At 37.2% G+C, this 14,618-nt stretch overlaps 1 protein-coding gene across 1 annotated transcript; it reads left to right on the plus strand.

Moving 5' to 3' along the window:
- Positions 1 to 983: 983 nt before the first annotated feature.
- LOC134795182 (general transcription factor IIH subunit 1) lies at positions 984 to 12,462 on the plus strand. Its single transcript, XM_063767013.1, has 11 exons — positions 984 to 1,448; positions 1,613 to 1,814; positions 2,018 to 2,154; positions 2,685 to 2,886; positions 3,840 to 3,945; positions 4,438 to 4,572; positions 5,037 to 5,285; positions 6,758 to 6,856; positions 9,526 to 9,652; positions 10,369 to 10,556; positions 11,634 to 12,462. The coding sequence occupies exons 1-11, from the start codon at positions 1,295 to 1,297 to the stop codon at positions 11,754 to 11,756; spliced, it is 1,722 nt and encodes a 573-aa protein (XP_063623083.1). The 5' UTR covers positions 984 to 1,294; the 3' UTR covers positions 11,757 to 12,462.
- The last annotated feature ends 2,156 nt before the right edge of the window (positions 12,463 to 14,618 follow it).

A 14,618-nucleotide genomic window follows, 5' to 3' on the forward strand; every position in this document is an offset into this window, starting at 1 on the left:
ACTAATAATAATAGTGGAGTTCCGTAAGCTTTTTACCAAGAAACTCTTCTACATACGAGTGTTAAGGACGTGTTTTTGTGAATGTTTTTGCATTACATTACCAAAATATCCAATAAAAAAAAACTGTAGCCATAATTTTTTGGAGATTAAAAAACAATTGTATCTATTTGTATGGAGAAAATTTCGAAATGGTCGTTTTCGTTAAAATTTCGAATTCAAGTATATCGGAGGCTTAAAGTGATGCCATATTTTTTTTTAAACATCCAAAGTGGTGAATGTTGTAAGCAAAACCACTTTCCAAGTTTTTTTTTTGGGAAGCCACTTTGCATATAACGGTTTTTGGCTACTTTATTTTACTAAACGCAGTTACTTGTTATAGCTAGCTTTAATTAAAATAATTAAAGTAATACACTTAATCTGTTTCAATATCCCCCTGTTTGGGGAAAATTCCCGGGAACACCGGGAAATTTCCCAGGAATTTCCCATATGGGAATATTCCTTGTTCCCGGGAAATTCCCACGGCACATCACTAAACGTAATCCTCTTTTTCCTCTCTGGATATTGACATTAAGAAAATATTTTTACATTATTTGATGTATATTTATTTCCCATAACTATGATGAAACAACTCAAACGTAGGGGACGCTTGACTTTTTCTAATTTTTTTATTATTGTAAAGCCCCCTACAGACTATGCGCGTGAATCGAGGGCGAAGCCGCGAACGCGAGTGTGGAGTCGATTTCGCAGGTCTGCGTTCAGGACTCCACACTCGCGTTCGCGGCTTTGCGCCGCGATTCTCGCACGAGTGTGGAGGAGGCTTAAAAATTAGGAGCGAAAAACAGAAAATGCGATTTCGCGCCGGTCCTCCGATTTCGTCTTAATGACATTAACACATCAACATTTGGATTCATTCAAGATTAGTTATCATAGACTTAAACAAAAATGTTGCAAGTCAAAAACCACATTAGTACAAAAACGGTTAATTTGTCTATGGTAATGTGTGTTCTGTCATGTCAGTTTTGTCAAAACTGCAAATGGTCGACTGATGTGGTCTTAGTTAAATAATTTCATAATTTCATCGCTTTGTATTTTAGCATTTCAACCACGGAATTTGGACCAAACTATTTATTTACCCACTAAATGTATACTCGACTATACCTGAGTTGACCCAGTGTCCGTGATCTTGAACTCTAATTGTCATGGGGCAATATTTATACCTCTTTCATTAGAGTAATAAAACCAACAGCATTTTTGGGTTAATACACAATACACCCATAGCTTAAATACTGTAATAATGACAACGTCTTCGGAAGACGTTTTGTTGAGCGTAAGCTACGTACGATATAAGAAGGGTGACGGTACCTTGTATGTGATGAATCAGAGGTTGGCATGGATGCTGGAAAATAGAGACACTGTTGCTGTATCGCACAAATATGCTGATATAAAAAGTAAGTGTATAACTTATTATTGTACCAAAGTTATTGTAGGGACAAGTATTCTTAATACATAGAAGTACAAGTTAATAGTAGTTACAAGATCTTCCAATATAATACTTCATGCATTACAGTAAGAAATAATAGAGTAAAATAAATAATAACTGATTAATTTTTAGCACAAAAGATATCACCAGCTGGTAAGCCTAAAGTGCAACTGCAAGTGGTGCTCCATGATGGAACATGTTCCACATTCCACTTCGTCAATCCTGCGGGCCCAGAAGCGCAGGCTAAGGATCGGGACCAGGTGAAAGGGTTGCTGGTGAATCTGTTACCTAAGTTTAAGAGGCAAATTGATGGAGAACTAGAGATGAAGTCCAGGTATGGGTCACTCGACACATGGGGAAGAATCATAAGATTATTTTCTGCATAAAATATTCATAATTATAATTATTTTAATATTTAATGAATACATTATTAATTTGTAAATGCACACAAGATCTATTATGAGAATAAGTAAGTGATTTTGGTATAAAATGTACTGATATATGTTATAGCCAAGTAATTAATGTTCTCTCTTCTAGGCTCTTGTCTCTTCATCCAACTCTGAAGCATTTATATGAAGACTTAGTGATATCAAAAGTGATTAATAGTGAAGAGTATTGGAACACACCCACTTTGAAACATTATACTGAATGTAATAATATTAAGCAGGAGGCAGGTAAGTGATGTAAAATTGATCATGAACTCATCACACTCATTTACAAACATAACATAGTAAAATAACATACAAAAGTCTGTAGTATATGGTTTATAGTTTGCAGTGGGCTTGATTAAATACATGTTTTTTTGAAATAAAATGGTAGTGTCATCTGTGTTAAGCTTTGCTTGTTATGCTCATTGCATAATAACTGTAAAATATATTGATTAAAAAGACCAATGTTCAAATACAGAGTAACCAACATGAATTTTTAGAGTATCTATCAACTTGATTGCAAGGCTCGGAACCAGTTTTTACTTCATACAAAAAATACCGGTATTATTACGTTCTTTTACGTCTATGGTATATTATTTCATTTTTAATGGGACAATGTAATAATACGAAGTTGTTACCTAAATACATGATTCAGTCCTACATAAGGAGCATAAAATAATTAAAAATATTGGGCTATTTCGGGTTTCAAAACCAAACCGGTTCTGAGGCCTGCTTGATTGCAGACATATCAAATTTAGACCTTCAAATTTTTGTAGGTGTCTCCGGAGCTTTTCTAGCGGACATCCAGCCCCAAACAGATGGCTGCAATGGCCTCAAATATAATCTCACACAGGATATAATAGACGCTATATTCAAAACATACCCTGCCGTCAGAAAGAAACATATAGACTATGTGCCCAATAAGATGACTGAAGCGGAATTCTGGACCAAATTCTTTCAATCTCATTATTTTCACAGGTAAATATTGTGTTATACAATTTTTGTTATTATATCCTCCTAAGACAAAATTTTGCTAGTCAAATTTAAACCTGTTGTGTAGAAAATAGAGTTGATTTTGCTTTGTTAGACATTTGAACAAAACAAAACATATGCAACTCTATTCAGATTCAAATTAAATTAAATTTCAACAAACTTAAAAAGGTACTTACTATAGGTATGACCTTGGGTCGTAACAATCAATAATAACTCTTTGGTATAAGCAACACGCTACCGAATGGCATAGTCATAGCCCTTCTAGTATACCAGAACGTGTAGCCATGCAGTAGATATTGAATTCTACTTCTTTTTTATTTAAGTTTAATACCTACCATCGCGGTTCACGTTCCTGGCTTATAAAAGTTTAATAGTATGAATGTAATAAACATACCTGTAACTCTGTTATTAATAGGGATGTAACGATACCGATACCGATATATCGGCCGATATAATCGGCAGGCCGATATATCGGCATCGCCGATTTAAATTCAGCCGATATAACAGTTTGAAAAGAGCGCGAAACGAACGACGCTGTTAATAATTTGAATAAACTATGTTTCCTTAACAAAAATCTACCTAAAGTGAACTATAATCACTGATTTCATTTACTTTTGCTTGATAAATAAATGTTTTCTTTGATTTTGATATGGCATTTTTCTTTTTTTTTACAGTTGATTGTTTTTTACACTTCACAAAATATGTTTTATGCATATTAAGTATATACCTATAGCAGTATAGTTCCTTATTTACTTATTTGATTTATTAACTAACTACTATGCCATTGATATCGGTATCTGATCGGTATCGCCGATTATTTACTTCAAAAATCGGTATCGGTATCGTATCGGTATCGTATCGGCAAAATCATGTATCGTTACATCCCTAGGTATTATTAATAATTTCATTTCATTTCATTAAGTATCGTTTTATTACAGAGACCGCATAGCGTCATCTTCCAGCAAAGATTTATTTGGAGAATGTGCAAAACTAGACGACCACGCCATTGCCTCAGCTATGAGACACACCACACTGGACCTCACGGTTTGGTTCCCTTTTGATTTCATCTAAAGTAATGTACCATTCTCAGCACAGACCCATGCGAGCCCGACCGAGCCGAAGTGCGCGTTAAGGGATGCCAAAGGAATTTTAAGCTTATAAATTTAGTAGTTAGATCGCATTTCATCGACACCGGTCGGGTTAGTTTGGCAACGCTCACGCCCGGTCGGCTGTACGGCAAGATGTATCTTGACGAATAAACACAGTCTACACAGGTCTACACAGAACGAAATACCTCGCGAGAAAATTACGACGCACAAAGTTGCCGCGTATATTTAGTTATTTGAATATTGACTCTGACATTTAAATTTGGAGTGGCTAATGTGAAAATCTTTAGATTCCTTATTCTTCTTCTTCTTCCTCGCGTCTCTTCTCTCTGGAATCTTTAGATTCCATTGACTTTAATAGTTACTATGCACTAGTATGCACCTCATTTTCTCCAAAATATATCATAAGCTTGTTACATAACATTTTCAGGTGGACCTGCCTAAATTCTCGGAGCCTATTCCTCTCTTACCCACGGACGACGACGCCCCCGTTGAGAAAGATAAAGGAGACAGCACGTCCATACATAGGAATATGATCAAACGATTCAACCAACATTCTATTATGGCAAGTATGGTTTCTGGAAACATTCTATTTAGGATTTATTCTATATATTTAAGTCTGTGTTGTTAGTACCCGCAATACAGATTCAAGCTTACTGTGTCTAATGGGTTGATGTGATTGAGAAAATGGTAATTCCACTGCAGAACTGGCCCTTCGAGACATGAGGCGAGTATTCGCGAATGTAGCGAATCAACTGTAGATTGGACTAGATATTTGGCGTGACCTGTAACCAATCTTAAAATGAATGCGCCATTAGGGTTTGCAATCCGGATCCAAATTCGACAGAAGATCCGACGGATTAAGACCCAGATCCCGATCCATACTAGTCAGATTTGGATTGTGAGCCCATCCTCTGCACTATAAGCGTTAAACGAAATTTATGAGTGGTTTAACTATACTAGGAGAAAAGTTAATGCGACCAGTGATGCATTGTTTTTTAATAATACATATACTTTTTGTCTCAACAGGTGCTCAAAGCTAGTCAAAAAACAAATTCTAGTAGTAGTGATAGCAATAGTAAAACTACAAACAATAACAATAAAGTGGTAGAAAATGGGGTTAAAGAAACAAATGGCACCGCTGAGAAGAGGCCAGCTGATGAAAAAAATGCTTCAGAGCCCGTCGACAAGAGAAGGAGGATATTAGAGAAGATACATTATGAGGATCTAGAAGATTCAAATAGGAATGAAGATGCGCAGGAACTGAAATTATCCAAGGTAAACTCTTCTCCTTCCTCGCGTTATCCCGGCATTTTTTCCACGGCTCATGGGAGCATGGGGTCCGCTTGGCAACTAATCCCACTAGTTTTTACGAAAGCGATAGCGACTACCATTTGACCTTCCAAACCAGAGGGTAAACTAGACCTTATTGGGATTAGTCCCGTATCTTCACGATGTTTTCCTTCACCGAAAAGCAACTGGTAAATATCAAATATTATTTCGTACATTAGTTCCGAAAAACTCATTGGTACGAGCCGGGGTTTGAACCCGCGAACTCCGGATTAAGAGTCGCACGCTCTTACCGCTAGGCCACCAGCGCTTTTTTTTTATCCAAGGTAAACTACGATCAATTAAGTCAGTTAAAAATGTTAAAATAGGTACTTTGCGTATTTTATTGTGGCTCATTATCATTATTATGAGAATGGATTTAATAAGTAATTTGGCGCCTTACAGGAAAAGTAGATATCTACAAGGTCTGCAATTAAAGCTAGTACCCGTTCGCTTTTAGTTGGCCGTCGCGTCGGCGACCTTTACATGATAACGTCACATATTGTAACTCCTTTGTTTTGTCTCATTATTTTTTATCTACACACATATCATAAACTCTCTATGATACCTTCAAAATCCGTAAATAATGGCCCACATTACGATAAACTGTTTTGTTACAGCAAATTTCTTATCTGTGAAAATGTGGTAATAGCTTCATTACTATATCAAAATCGATTTGGTAATGACATTCAAATTTCGAACATCTCTGGAAAAAAAGGCAATTTGATTTGACCCCTATTCTAATATCAGTCGAGATGACGTTTTATTCGAAATCAAATGACAATTGCATACAATATTGACAAATCTCGCTTGTAAGTTGGTATCGGACGATATGGTAATCGACCCCGACTCTAGTTTGTCTTTGAATTAAAAAAAAAACTACGGATGCGTGACATGCGTGAAAAAAGTTTTCATTTGCCGCCATTTGACGTACAGTTTATCTTTTAATTAGTTTGTTAGTAAAAAATAATTTGTCTTGTTGTTTTTAAAGTAACTATAACAAAAGTTTCGTGTAAAATGTGCGATAAAGATATTTCGGAGACGCCATCTCATATCCGCGAGTTCCGCCAGAGAGGAAAGTGCCCCAATGTCGGCTGTAATATGAGGTTAGTGAATATATCATAGAAAGTTTATAATATGTGTGTAGATAAAGCAGTGTATGTAACTGTACATAATTAGGCATTAAAACACTCGTGTGATACTATTATGAAACTCATTTCATTCGTTTCATAAACCCACACTCGTATTTTAATGCCTTTCATTATGTAGCAGTCACATAAACTACTAGTATTGTCTATGTCTTGAACGCATCTTAGGCTACAACGCAAACGGGTTGCCAATTTTTAACGAGTAATTTGTCTCGGTTAAGGTTAAGCAAAAGGTACAATCAGGTTTTTGAATTCCTTTTGTTTCTTTTACAGATTGAAAGGTATTTATTAGGACCGTCGTCACAAGTGAATCAATCAAGTTCGAGTACGAATCACCCACCGCCTTTGTCGGCTCTAGCTTCAATATGTCAGGTAAATTTTGGAAATTAAATAATTTTGACGTAGACAATAAATGTGAAGGAGTAGAACTATAAAGAAAATTCACGCCCGCAAACGTAGGCTTACCACGTTTTTTACACCCAGACAAAACTGTATGGCCACTTTTTTAATGAAGTCATTCTTAATGAGTCCATGTAATTTTGCAGCTCGCTATAGTTTCCGATGAGGTGGAAAATTTCCACGGGAATGAATCTCAACTCTTTATAATGCAGTAACTAGGCTCATTTCAGAATAGTTTTAACTTTAACAGTAATACCCCCTACTGCAATGTTCTGCCGCCAGAGTGCAGCACTAGCGCCTATACTAAACCATAGAGCAACTTATACATACCGTGCCTTAAACTGTTTTTTGACAAGTTATCACAGACAATAAAATATGACATTGATGCATCAAGGCGGTTTGTTAACAAGGGCCTACTGGGAAACGCGAAAATCGAAATTTAGTTATATGCCTCTATCGCTCGAATATGTAAGAGTGAGAGAGAGGTTAGATAACGAAATTTCGATTTTCTTGTTTCGCGGTAGAGCCCCAGATTGTGATGGGTTGTGGTAGTGGCGCCCCCTACGCAGAGTTTCGCGTAATATTCCCTATTAGTCAGAAATTAGTCGGTTAGAAGTTTTTTTCGATCAGAATAGGGTGACTTATTTTATGGCCGAGTTCGTCCCTCATGCTCATTTGCTGACGTTGTTATTTATAGACCGGGAGATAGTGACACATTTTACTGGGTCATTTGTACCAGTATGGCGGTTCGTCAGGGGTCTAAGTACGTAAAGAACGAAATAAAAATGATGGTCATAGCGCTGGTACCGGCGGCCCAATCGCGTGGGCGTTAGTCGAACGTGTCGGATAAAATACGAGTGTCGAACGATTTGTTCCACAAAAATCCTCGTATTATTCGATAGTCCATAAAAAAGAAGTAGACGGTAGCGTAATGCCATACTTCTCCGGTGTGACTTACAGCCCGCCATACTGAGGCGAACACATTAAATAAAAAAAAACAATTCAATCATTTGTGCCAAGCTAATTTTTGCACAGGTGATCATCGTCGAGCAGCCATTCATGGACATCACCATGCCATACTTTTCGGATGGTTCCAAATGGCCGCCATACCGCCGCAAAGGAGTTAATTTTTTTTTATTGCTAAACGATTTGTACCATCTTGTAATTTTTTTTCAAGACTTTCTGTGTGATCATAAATGGAAATCTCATAATGCCATACCTGTAGGAGGTGGCAAATGTGTACAATTATTTTTTTTTATTTCAAGTATGGTGTCCCTTTTTCCCCCTATTAGAAGTATGGCAAATATAATAATGGTCACATTGCATCATATAATTTCCAAAAATCCAAATGCCATACTGGTACAAATCGTCAAAAAATTGTTTTTTGTTTTAAGTCTTGGCTTAAGTCTCACAGTCGTCCGCCCCGTAGTTATAATCTGAAATATATTTTTTTAGGTACAATTGTATCCAAACAAACAGAATATGATGATGCCATGCTGTAAAAAATTATTTTACGTATACATAGTCGTATTTTTGAAACGTGTCGATTAAATAAGTTTTTCAAGTATGGCAGCACTTTATCCCCCTACTATAAGTATGGCAATTATAATAACGGTGACATTTTATCAAATACTTTCCAAAAATTTAAATGCAATACTGGTACAAATCGTTTAACAAAAAAAAAAAATTAACTCCCTTGCGGCGGTATGGCGGCCATTTGGAACCGTCCGAAGAGTATGGCATGGTGATGTCCATGAATGGCTGCTCGACGATGATCACCTGTGCAAAAATTAGCTTGGCACAAATGGTTGAATTGTTTTTTTTTATTAATGTGTTCGCCTCAGTATGGCGGGCTGTAAGTCACACCGGAGAAGTATGGCATTACGCTACCGCCTACTTCTTTTTTATGGACTATCGGAAAATACGAGGATTTTTGTGGAAAAAATCGTTCGACACTCGTATTTTATCCGACACGTTCGACTAACGCCCACGCGATTGGGCCGCCGGTTCCAGCGCTATGACCATCATTTTTCTTTCCTTCATTACATGCTTAGACCCCTGACGAACCGCCATACTGGTACAAATGACCCAGTAAAATGTGTCACTATCTCCCGGTCTATTACGTTTCCACCAAAGATTTGCGAGGATGCGTAGCGAGGGATCTGTTTGTTAAGAACCAATAGAATCACTTCACGCTGAGCGAGGAAAGGTTGTTACTTAACAAACACATCTCTCGTTACGGATCCGCGCACATCAGTATTGGCAAAGAGAATTTAAACTAGAGGAATATTGTCAAAGTAAATTATGTAATCAGTACATTTATTGCCATCTTTCGACACAAATGATTAACACTTTTAGAACGCCATTTGACTTTGATCCTTATTTTTTCACTGATATGTGTTAAATTAGTTAAATGTCAAAAAGTATCGCCATCTACTCGACAATAGGCCAAAGGTAAGGTGCCATCTTTTCGAGCAATGGCGCCATACCTTTGGCCTACTCTCGAAAGTGTTAATCATTTGTGTCGAAGGATGGCAGTAAATGTACTGACTACATAATTTACATTGACAATTCCTCTAGTCTAAATTCTCTTTGGTATTGGAAACGCAGCCTTACCTTGAGTGTTCCTTGTTTGTGGGCAGGCGTGGTCGAGCGGGCAGCAGTGCGCGCGGCCGATGCGCGTGGGCGCGGCGGGCTGCGTGGCCGCGCTCGGCGAGCTCAGCCCCGGCGGCGCGCTCATGCGGCAGCACCACGCCGCCGCCATGGCGCGTAAGTAGCCGGCCCAGCTGCGCCTGTAGCACAAGGGCGGGGTACCATCGCACTGTCACCATGCCAAAACATGAAAATATTACTGGCTCTGTGAGCTGTAGACCTCGCGATAAGCTTCATAAGATTAAAGAATGTTAAAATAATAAAGAATACTTACTTCGTTGAGTCATTATCACCGCGAACTCACAATGGTCTTTAGTGCCATAGACCTTACGGGCATCTATTTTCACCATTCTGAACCTTTTCCGAAAAACAAAAAAAAATTACAACCGAACCTGCTTACAAAATGTTACTAGAATTGTTGAGAGATGCGACCTGCAGAGAACATCCGGACATATGAAAACGTGCGTACAATTGCCCAAGTTGAAACGGAGGCCTTCGCTAACGCTCGGTCAATAAGTGGCGGACTTCATTTTAACATCAAACATATATATTCTATCCTCAGAGGCTATTACAATATTTTATATTTGCTTTAGAGCTATTACAATATTTTAGAGGTATTTAATATCCTCTGCCTAGAATTACACATAAATTTCGCAATCGCAATCGAAGTGAAAAGCAGAGTGTACAACAAGGGCATAAATGTCCATTTTTACCCTCGTCTACTATTTTGGTCTTCGCTTCGCTGAGACCAAAAAATTGCCTCGGCTAAAAATGGGTCACTTTATGCCCTTGTTGTACAATCTACTATTATGCACACATACTTACTCTTGCAGAACTAATCCCGGCCGACGTGAAGTCCGAGCTGAACCGGATGTACCTGTCGGCGGGCGAGCTGCTGCGCGAGCTGTGGCGCTGCTTCCCCGCGCCGGCCGCGCCCGCGCAGGAGGCGGACAGCGCGCGCGCAGACAAGTTCTACGAGGCGCTGCTGCGCTTCAGGAACGTCAAGCTGAGGCCGTTCGAGGTACTACCTAAGGGCTCACTTAAGGCTCATTTAGACGGTGCGAGAACTCGCATGCGAGTTTCATTACATTGCGGTTTTTGATTGGTCGGCTGAGTTGGACGTACGTAACCAATAGTCCTCAATGTAACTAAAATCGCAGACGAGTTCGCGCGCCGTCTAAATCAGCCCTTAGCTTAGACGGTGCCAGGACTCGCATGCGAGTTTCATTACATTGCGTTATTTGATTGATCGGCTGAATTGATGTAACCTCAATGGTCCGCAATGTAAATAAAATCGTATACGAGTTCGCGCGCCGTCTAAATGAGCCCTAATAGTCAGAGTACCATTCATTTACGAGTAAACTTTGATCAAAGATAAATGAGCTGTCTGCGAGCAAAAACAAGTGACGACGTGTCTGATAAGCTAATTCTAAGGGTGGTATTCCATCTATCCAATTTCTTTGTCCAATGTGTATTGCGTCTCACATTTTGCTTAATGATAGAGGGAGACGCAATGACAGGTGGAATACCACCCTAAGGAGCGGGTACTGTCGTTATGCAAACAAATAGACAGTAAGATTTGAATTTCGAACGTGAATTAAAAAATATGTTTGAAGATAGGTTACAAGTCAATATAAAAATACTACTCTTCCTTGATATTGTGATACGGGGGTGTTTTAGCATGTATACATTCGCCATCAGATATGCCTAAATGAATAAGGTGCACGAGTATCAGAATGCGTATCACACATTATTCAGGCCTAAAGGCTTATTTAGACGGTGCGAGAACTCGCATGCGAGTTTCATTATATTGCGGTATTTGATTGGTCGGCTGAATTGGATGTAACCAATAGTCCTCAATGTAACTAAAATCGCATACGAGTTCGCGCGTTTGCGGTATTTGATTGGTCGGCTGAATTGGATGTAACTAATAGTCCTCAATGAGTTCGCGCGTCGTCTAAATCAGCCCTTAGTGTGTATGTACAATACAGATACTCGTAGATACATTTTGATGCGGAGTATGCCGACAATAGCATAACCGGCTTTACTGTTCGGCCCAAAAACTAAGGTGACAGCTAAATGTCTGTTTCTATTTCAGGAGAAAATGCTTCACGACCTGACACCACTAGCGACATCACTTACGAAACACATCAACCAAATGATAGACGTGGCCTGTACGAAGTACGCGCTTTGGCAGCAAAGGCAAGCCAAACTTCGGTAGTATTTCAGTACCAGAGGACTTATTCTTGGTGTCATCGAGATCTACATACTTTTTGTGTTTATCCAACAAAGCTGGCACATAACTGCCATAACCAGTATCTGATTCTTACAAAGTGGAATACGCCAAAATGTCGACATAATCTGCACTGGGGCCTTACCATGATGTCCTTATTGCGATTATGTTTAGGACCTAAACTGTTTTGATTTTTTAAATTCTCTCGTGTGACGTAATTAATGGTTGACCCCTCATTTTAATGTTTTTTCTTGAATATTCATACTTGTAAGTCAAAGGTTTTGGCTATTATATTATGTAGTATACCCGTAGATCGATTACGGTGACAACGAGAATAGGTCTGCAATATGTTTGCATTATAATAAGTGTCAATAGTAATTAAAATTGATCACTTTGAATGGAACTTGCCATACAATGTAACCCGTTTTCCTTGCTTGACTTGAGGATTAATATCAACTGTAAATTATACTCTAGAGGGCCTTATGGTCCGTATCTTTTTAAATTGTATGTTAAGTTAAGTGAAGAGAGTAACTAATTTGAATAATTATTGGCATAAATGATTTGTGATACTTCAAAAATTTAAATTATATATAATCTTCCCAATAAAAAAGTGCTATGTTCACTGACCACCAAATAATGTAAAATACAATGTTACCTATAAAATTACTTTCTTTTACTGAACATAGTAAGTGTTCATTAAAATTAATAAATCTACATTTTATAAATCAATAACCAAAAATTGTACAACTATCCTATTTAAAGTAAATTACTCTAAATTGATTATTGATCATCATCATTTTCCTCGTTATCAATAGCAAAATGCCGGAATAACGGCATTTTGCTATATTGATTATTGATAACCCAAAAATAGTATATGTTCTCCCAAAACATCATCTAGTTTCTTTCAAATATCAAATGTTACTTATAATAGTACCTAAACTCAAACTAAGAATGTAAAGATGTGCAAATTGCGGAGTTTCCAAAAATTCGGAAATGTTCTCGGAAATTTCTTTAAAATTTCACAGAAGAAACTTCCATTTTACGTTTCGGAAAGATTCAATCCCCATACAAAAATGAATAAAATTACAGTATCTTTCCTATGTGGAATATTAGCAATTTTGGAAAGTTTCCGTCGGCACATCAGGGGGCCGATTTTTGAATTTCGATCGCTCGATTTCGTCACTCGAGAATCGGTGGAAAACGGAGAAATGCTAATTTTTGAAATAGGAGCGATCGAAATTTGGAATCTATTTGTATTGACCACTCTATTTCAATTCTATTAGTAGAATTGAAATGCCTAGTAGTGGAGATATTATTTAACGAAATACACGAAATCGAGTGGTCGAAAATTCAAAAATCGGCCCCCAGTATAAGAATGTAATAACTAATAAATAATAATAGTAAATTAAAATTTGGTGTTTGAATACTATTTGACGTGCAGTTATAGAGAGAGCTTGGGTTGTAGGTACTTATGTATTTTGTTGGTCATTACACTTGTTTGTTGCCAAAAAATCAGTAGTAGGTACATAATCATATTTGTATTTATTTATCCATATAATGGCACGCTGTGTTGTAGCTAACTACTATAGTTCGTTTTTTTTAGCATTAGAAAAAAGGTAAACAATCTTGATGTGTCTTTTAATAGAAAAACACGTTTTAAAAATAAGTCACAGCAAATATGTAACAATTATGAATCTAATACGATCATTTATATTCTTCTGCTTTCATAAGTAATAGTTACTGATTTAAAAAAAGCGTTTTTCTATTAAAATACATGCCAAGATCGCTTACCTTCTTTCTAATGCTAAAAAAACGAACTATACTTCTAGTGCCGTTAAATTTATGCATCATGTACTTTTATTATGAATTATGATGAGTTACAAGAAGGTCAAGATATGCACGATTTGTTTAGGTACTACTTTGATCTGAACATTATGTAGGTTAGTTTGCTTTCTAATATTCCAAAATATAGAAGCAAAACTGCTTTAAGTAAACAAATGTTAAAGAATTTTTTAATAATTAAAAAACACAACAAAAGCAATAGTTAATGTTATGTATATTTTAATAACTATGGTCTTGTAATTTGAAGGATGATGTTAACTAGGGAAGTGTTATGGTACCTATGTCATTTTGTACACAATAAAAAATGGTTGCCAAATGTTACGGATTTTCGCTATTTTAACAGTAAGCCCCCACTGTCCCTTTGGAGGCGTTGACTGGATCTTAGCAGTAGGTAGTCGACGACGACAGGTGCCTTTCACCCGAATTAAACACTCTACTTTTCATTTCTAAGACGAGGAAAGAAAAATACATGTGCATATATAAACACGTCTAAGTACCTATAAACTTCAGTAGCATTTTTTGAGGGTACTTCCAATTAACAATTTTGATAAAAAATATCGTTGTTTATGGAATGGGGAGTTAATTATCAGAATGGTAATTGGACAACAAATCCATTAAACAACAAAATTTTATTTGCTTATCGTAAAAAAAAGAAGAAAACGCACTTAGAAAGTATAGGTAGTGCTCTAGAGCAGAAACGTATTATTTTCTGATCACTTTTAAGAACAACAACGATGCACTTTCAGAGCATGAGAAATAAAAAACAACTATTGTGATAGTATTATGGTTCAAATTTATGTAACAGCTCATTCGGAGACCCATCAGACAGGTTTTTTTTTTAAATAATAAAACGTGTTATCTCAGATTCCGAATGAGCTGTTTCATGAAATTTAATCTTATTATTATAAATAGGATGGTAAAATTGCTTTATGACGGGGTCATTGGTGAATGAAAACGGTTCAATTTTGGAATCTTTCCCTTGCTTGGGTATCAATAGTAGCAGTAAGT

This window comes from Cydia splendana, chromosome 1, assembly GCF_910591565.1.
Source record: "Cydia splendana chromosome 1, ilCydSple1.2, whole genome shotgun sequence".
In the NCBI taxonomy this organism is placed as follows: Eukaryota; Metazoa; Arthropoda; class Insecta; order Lepidoptera; family Tortricidae; genus Cydia; species Cydia splendana.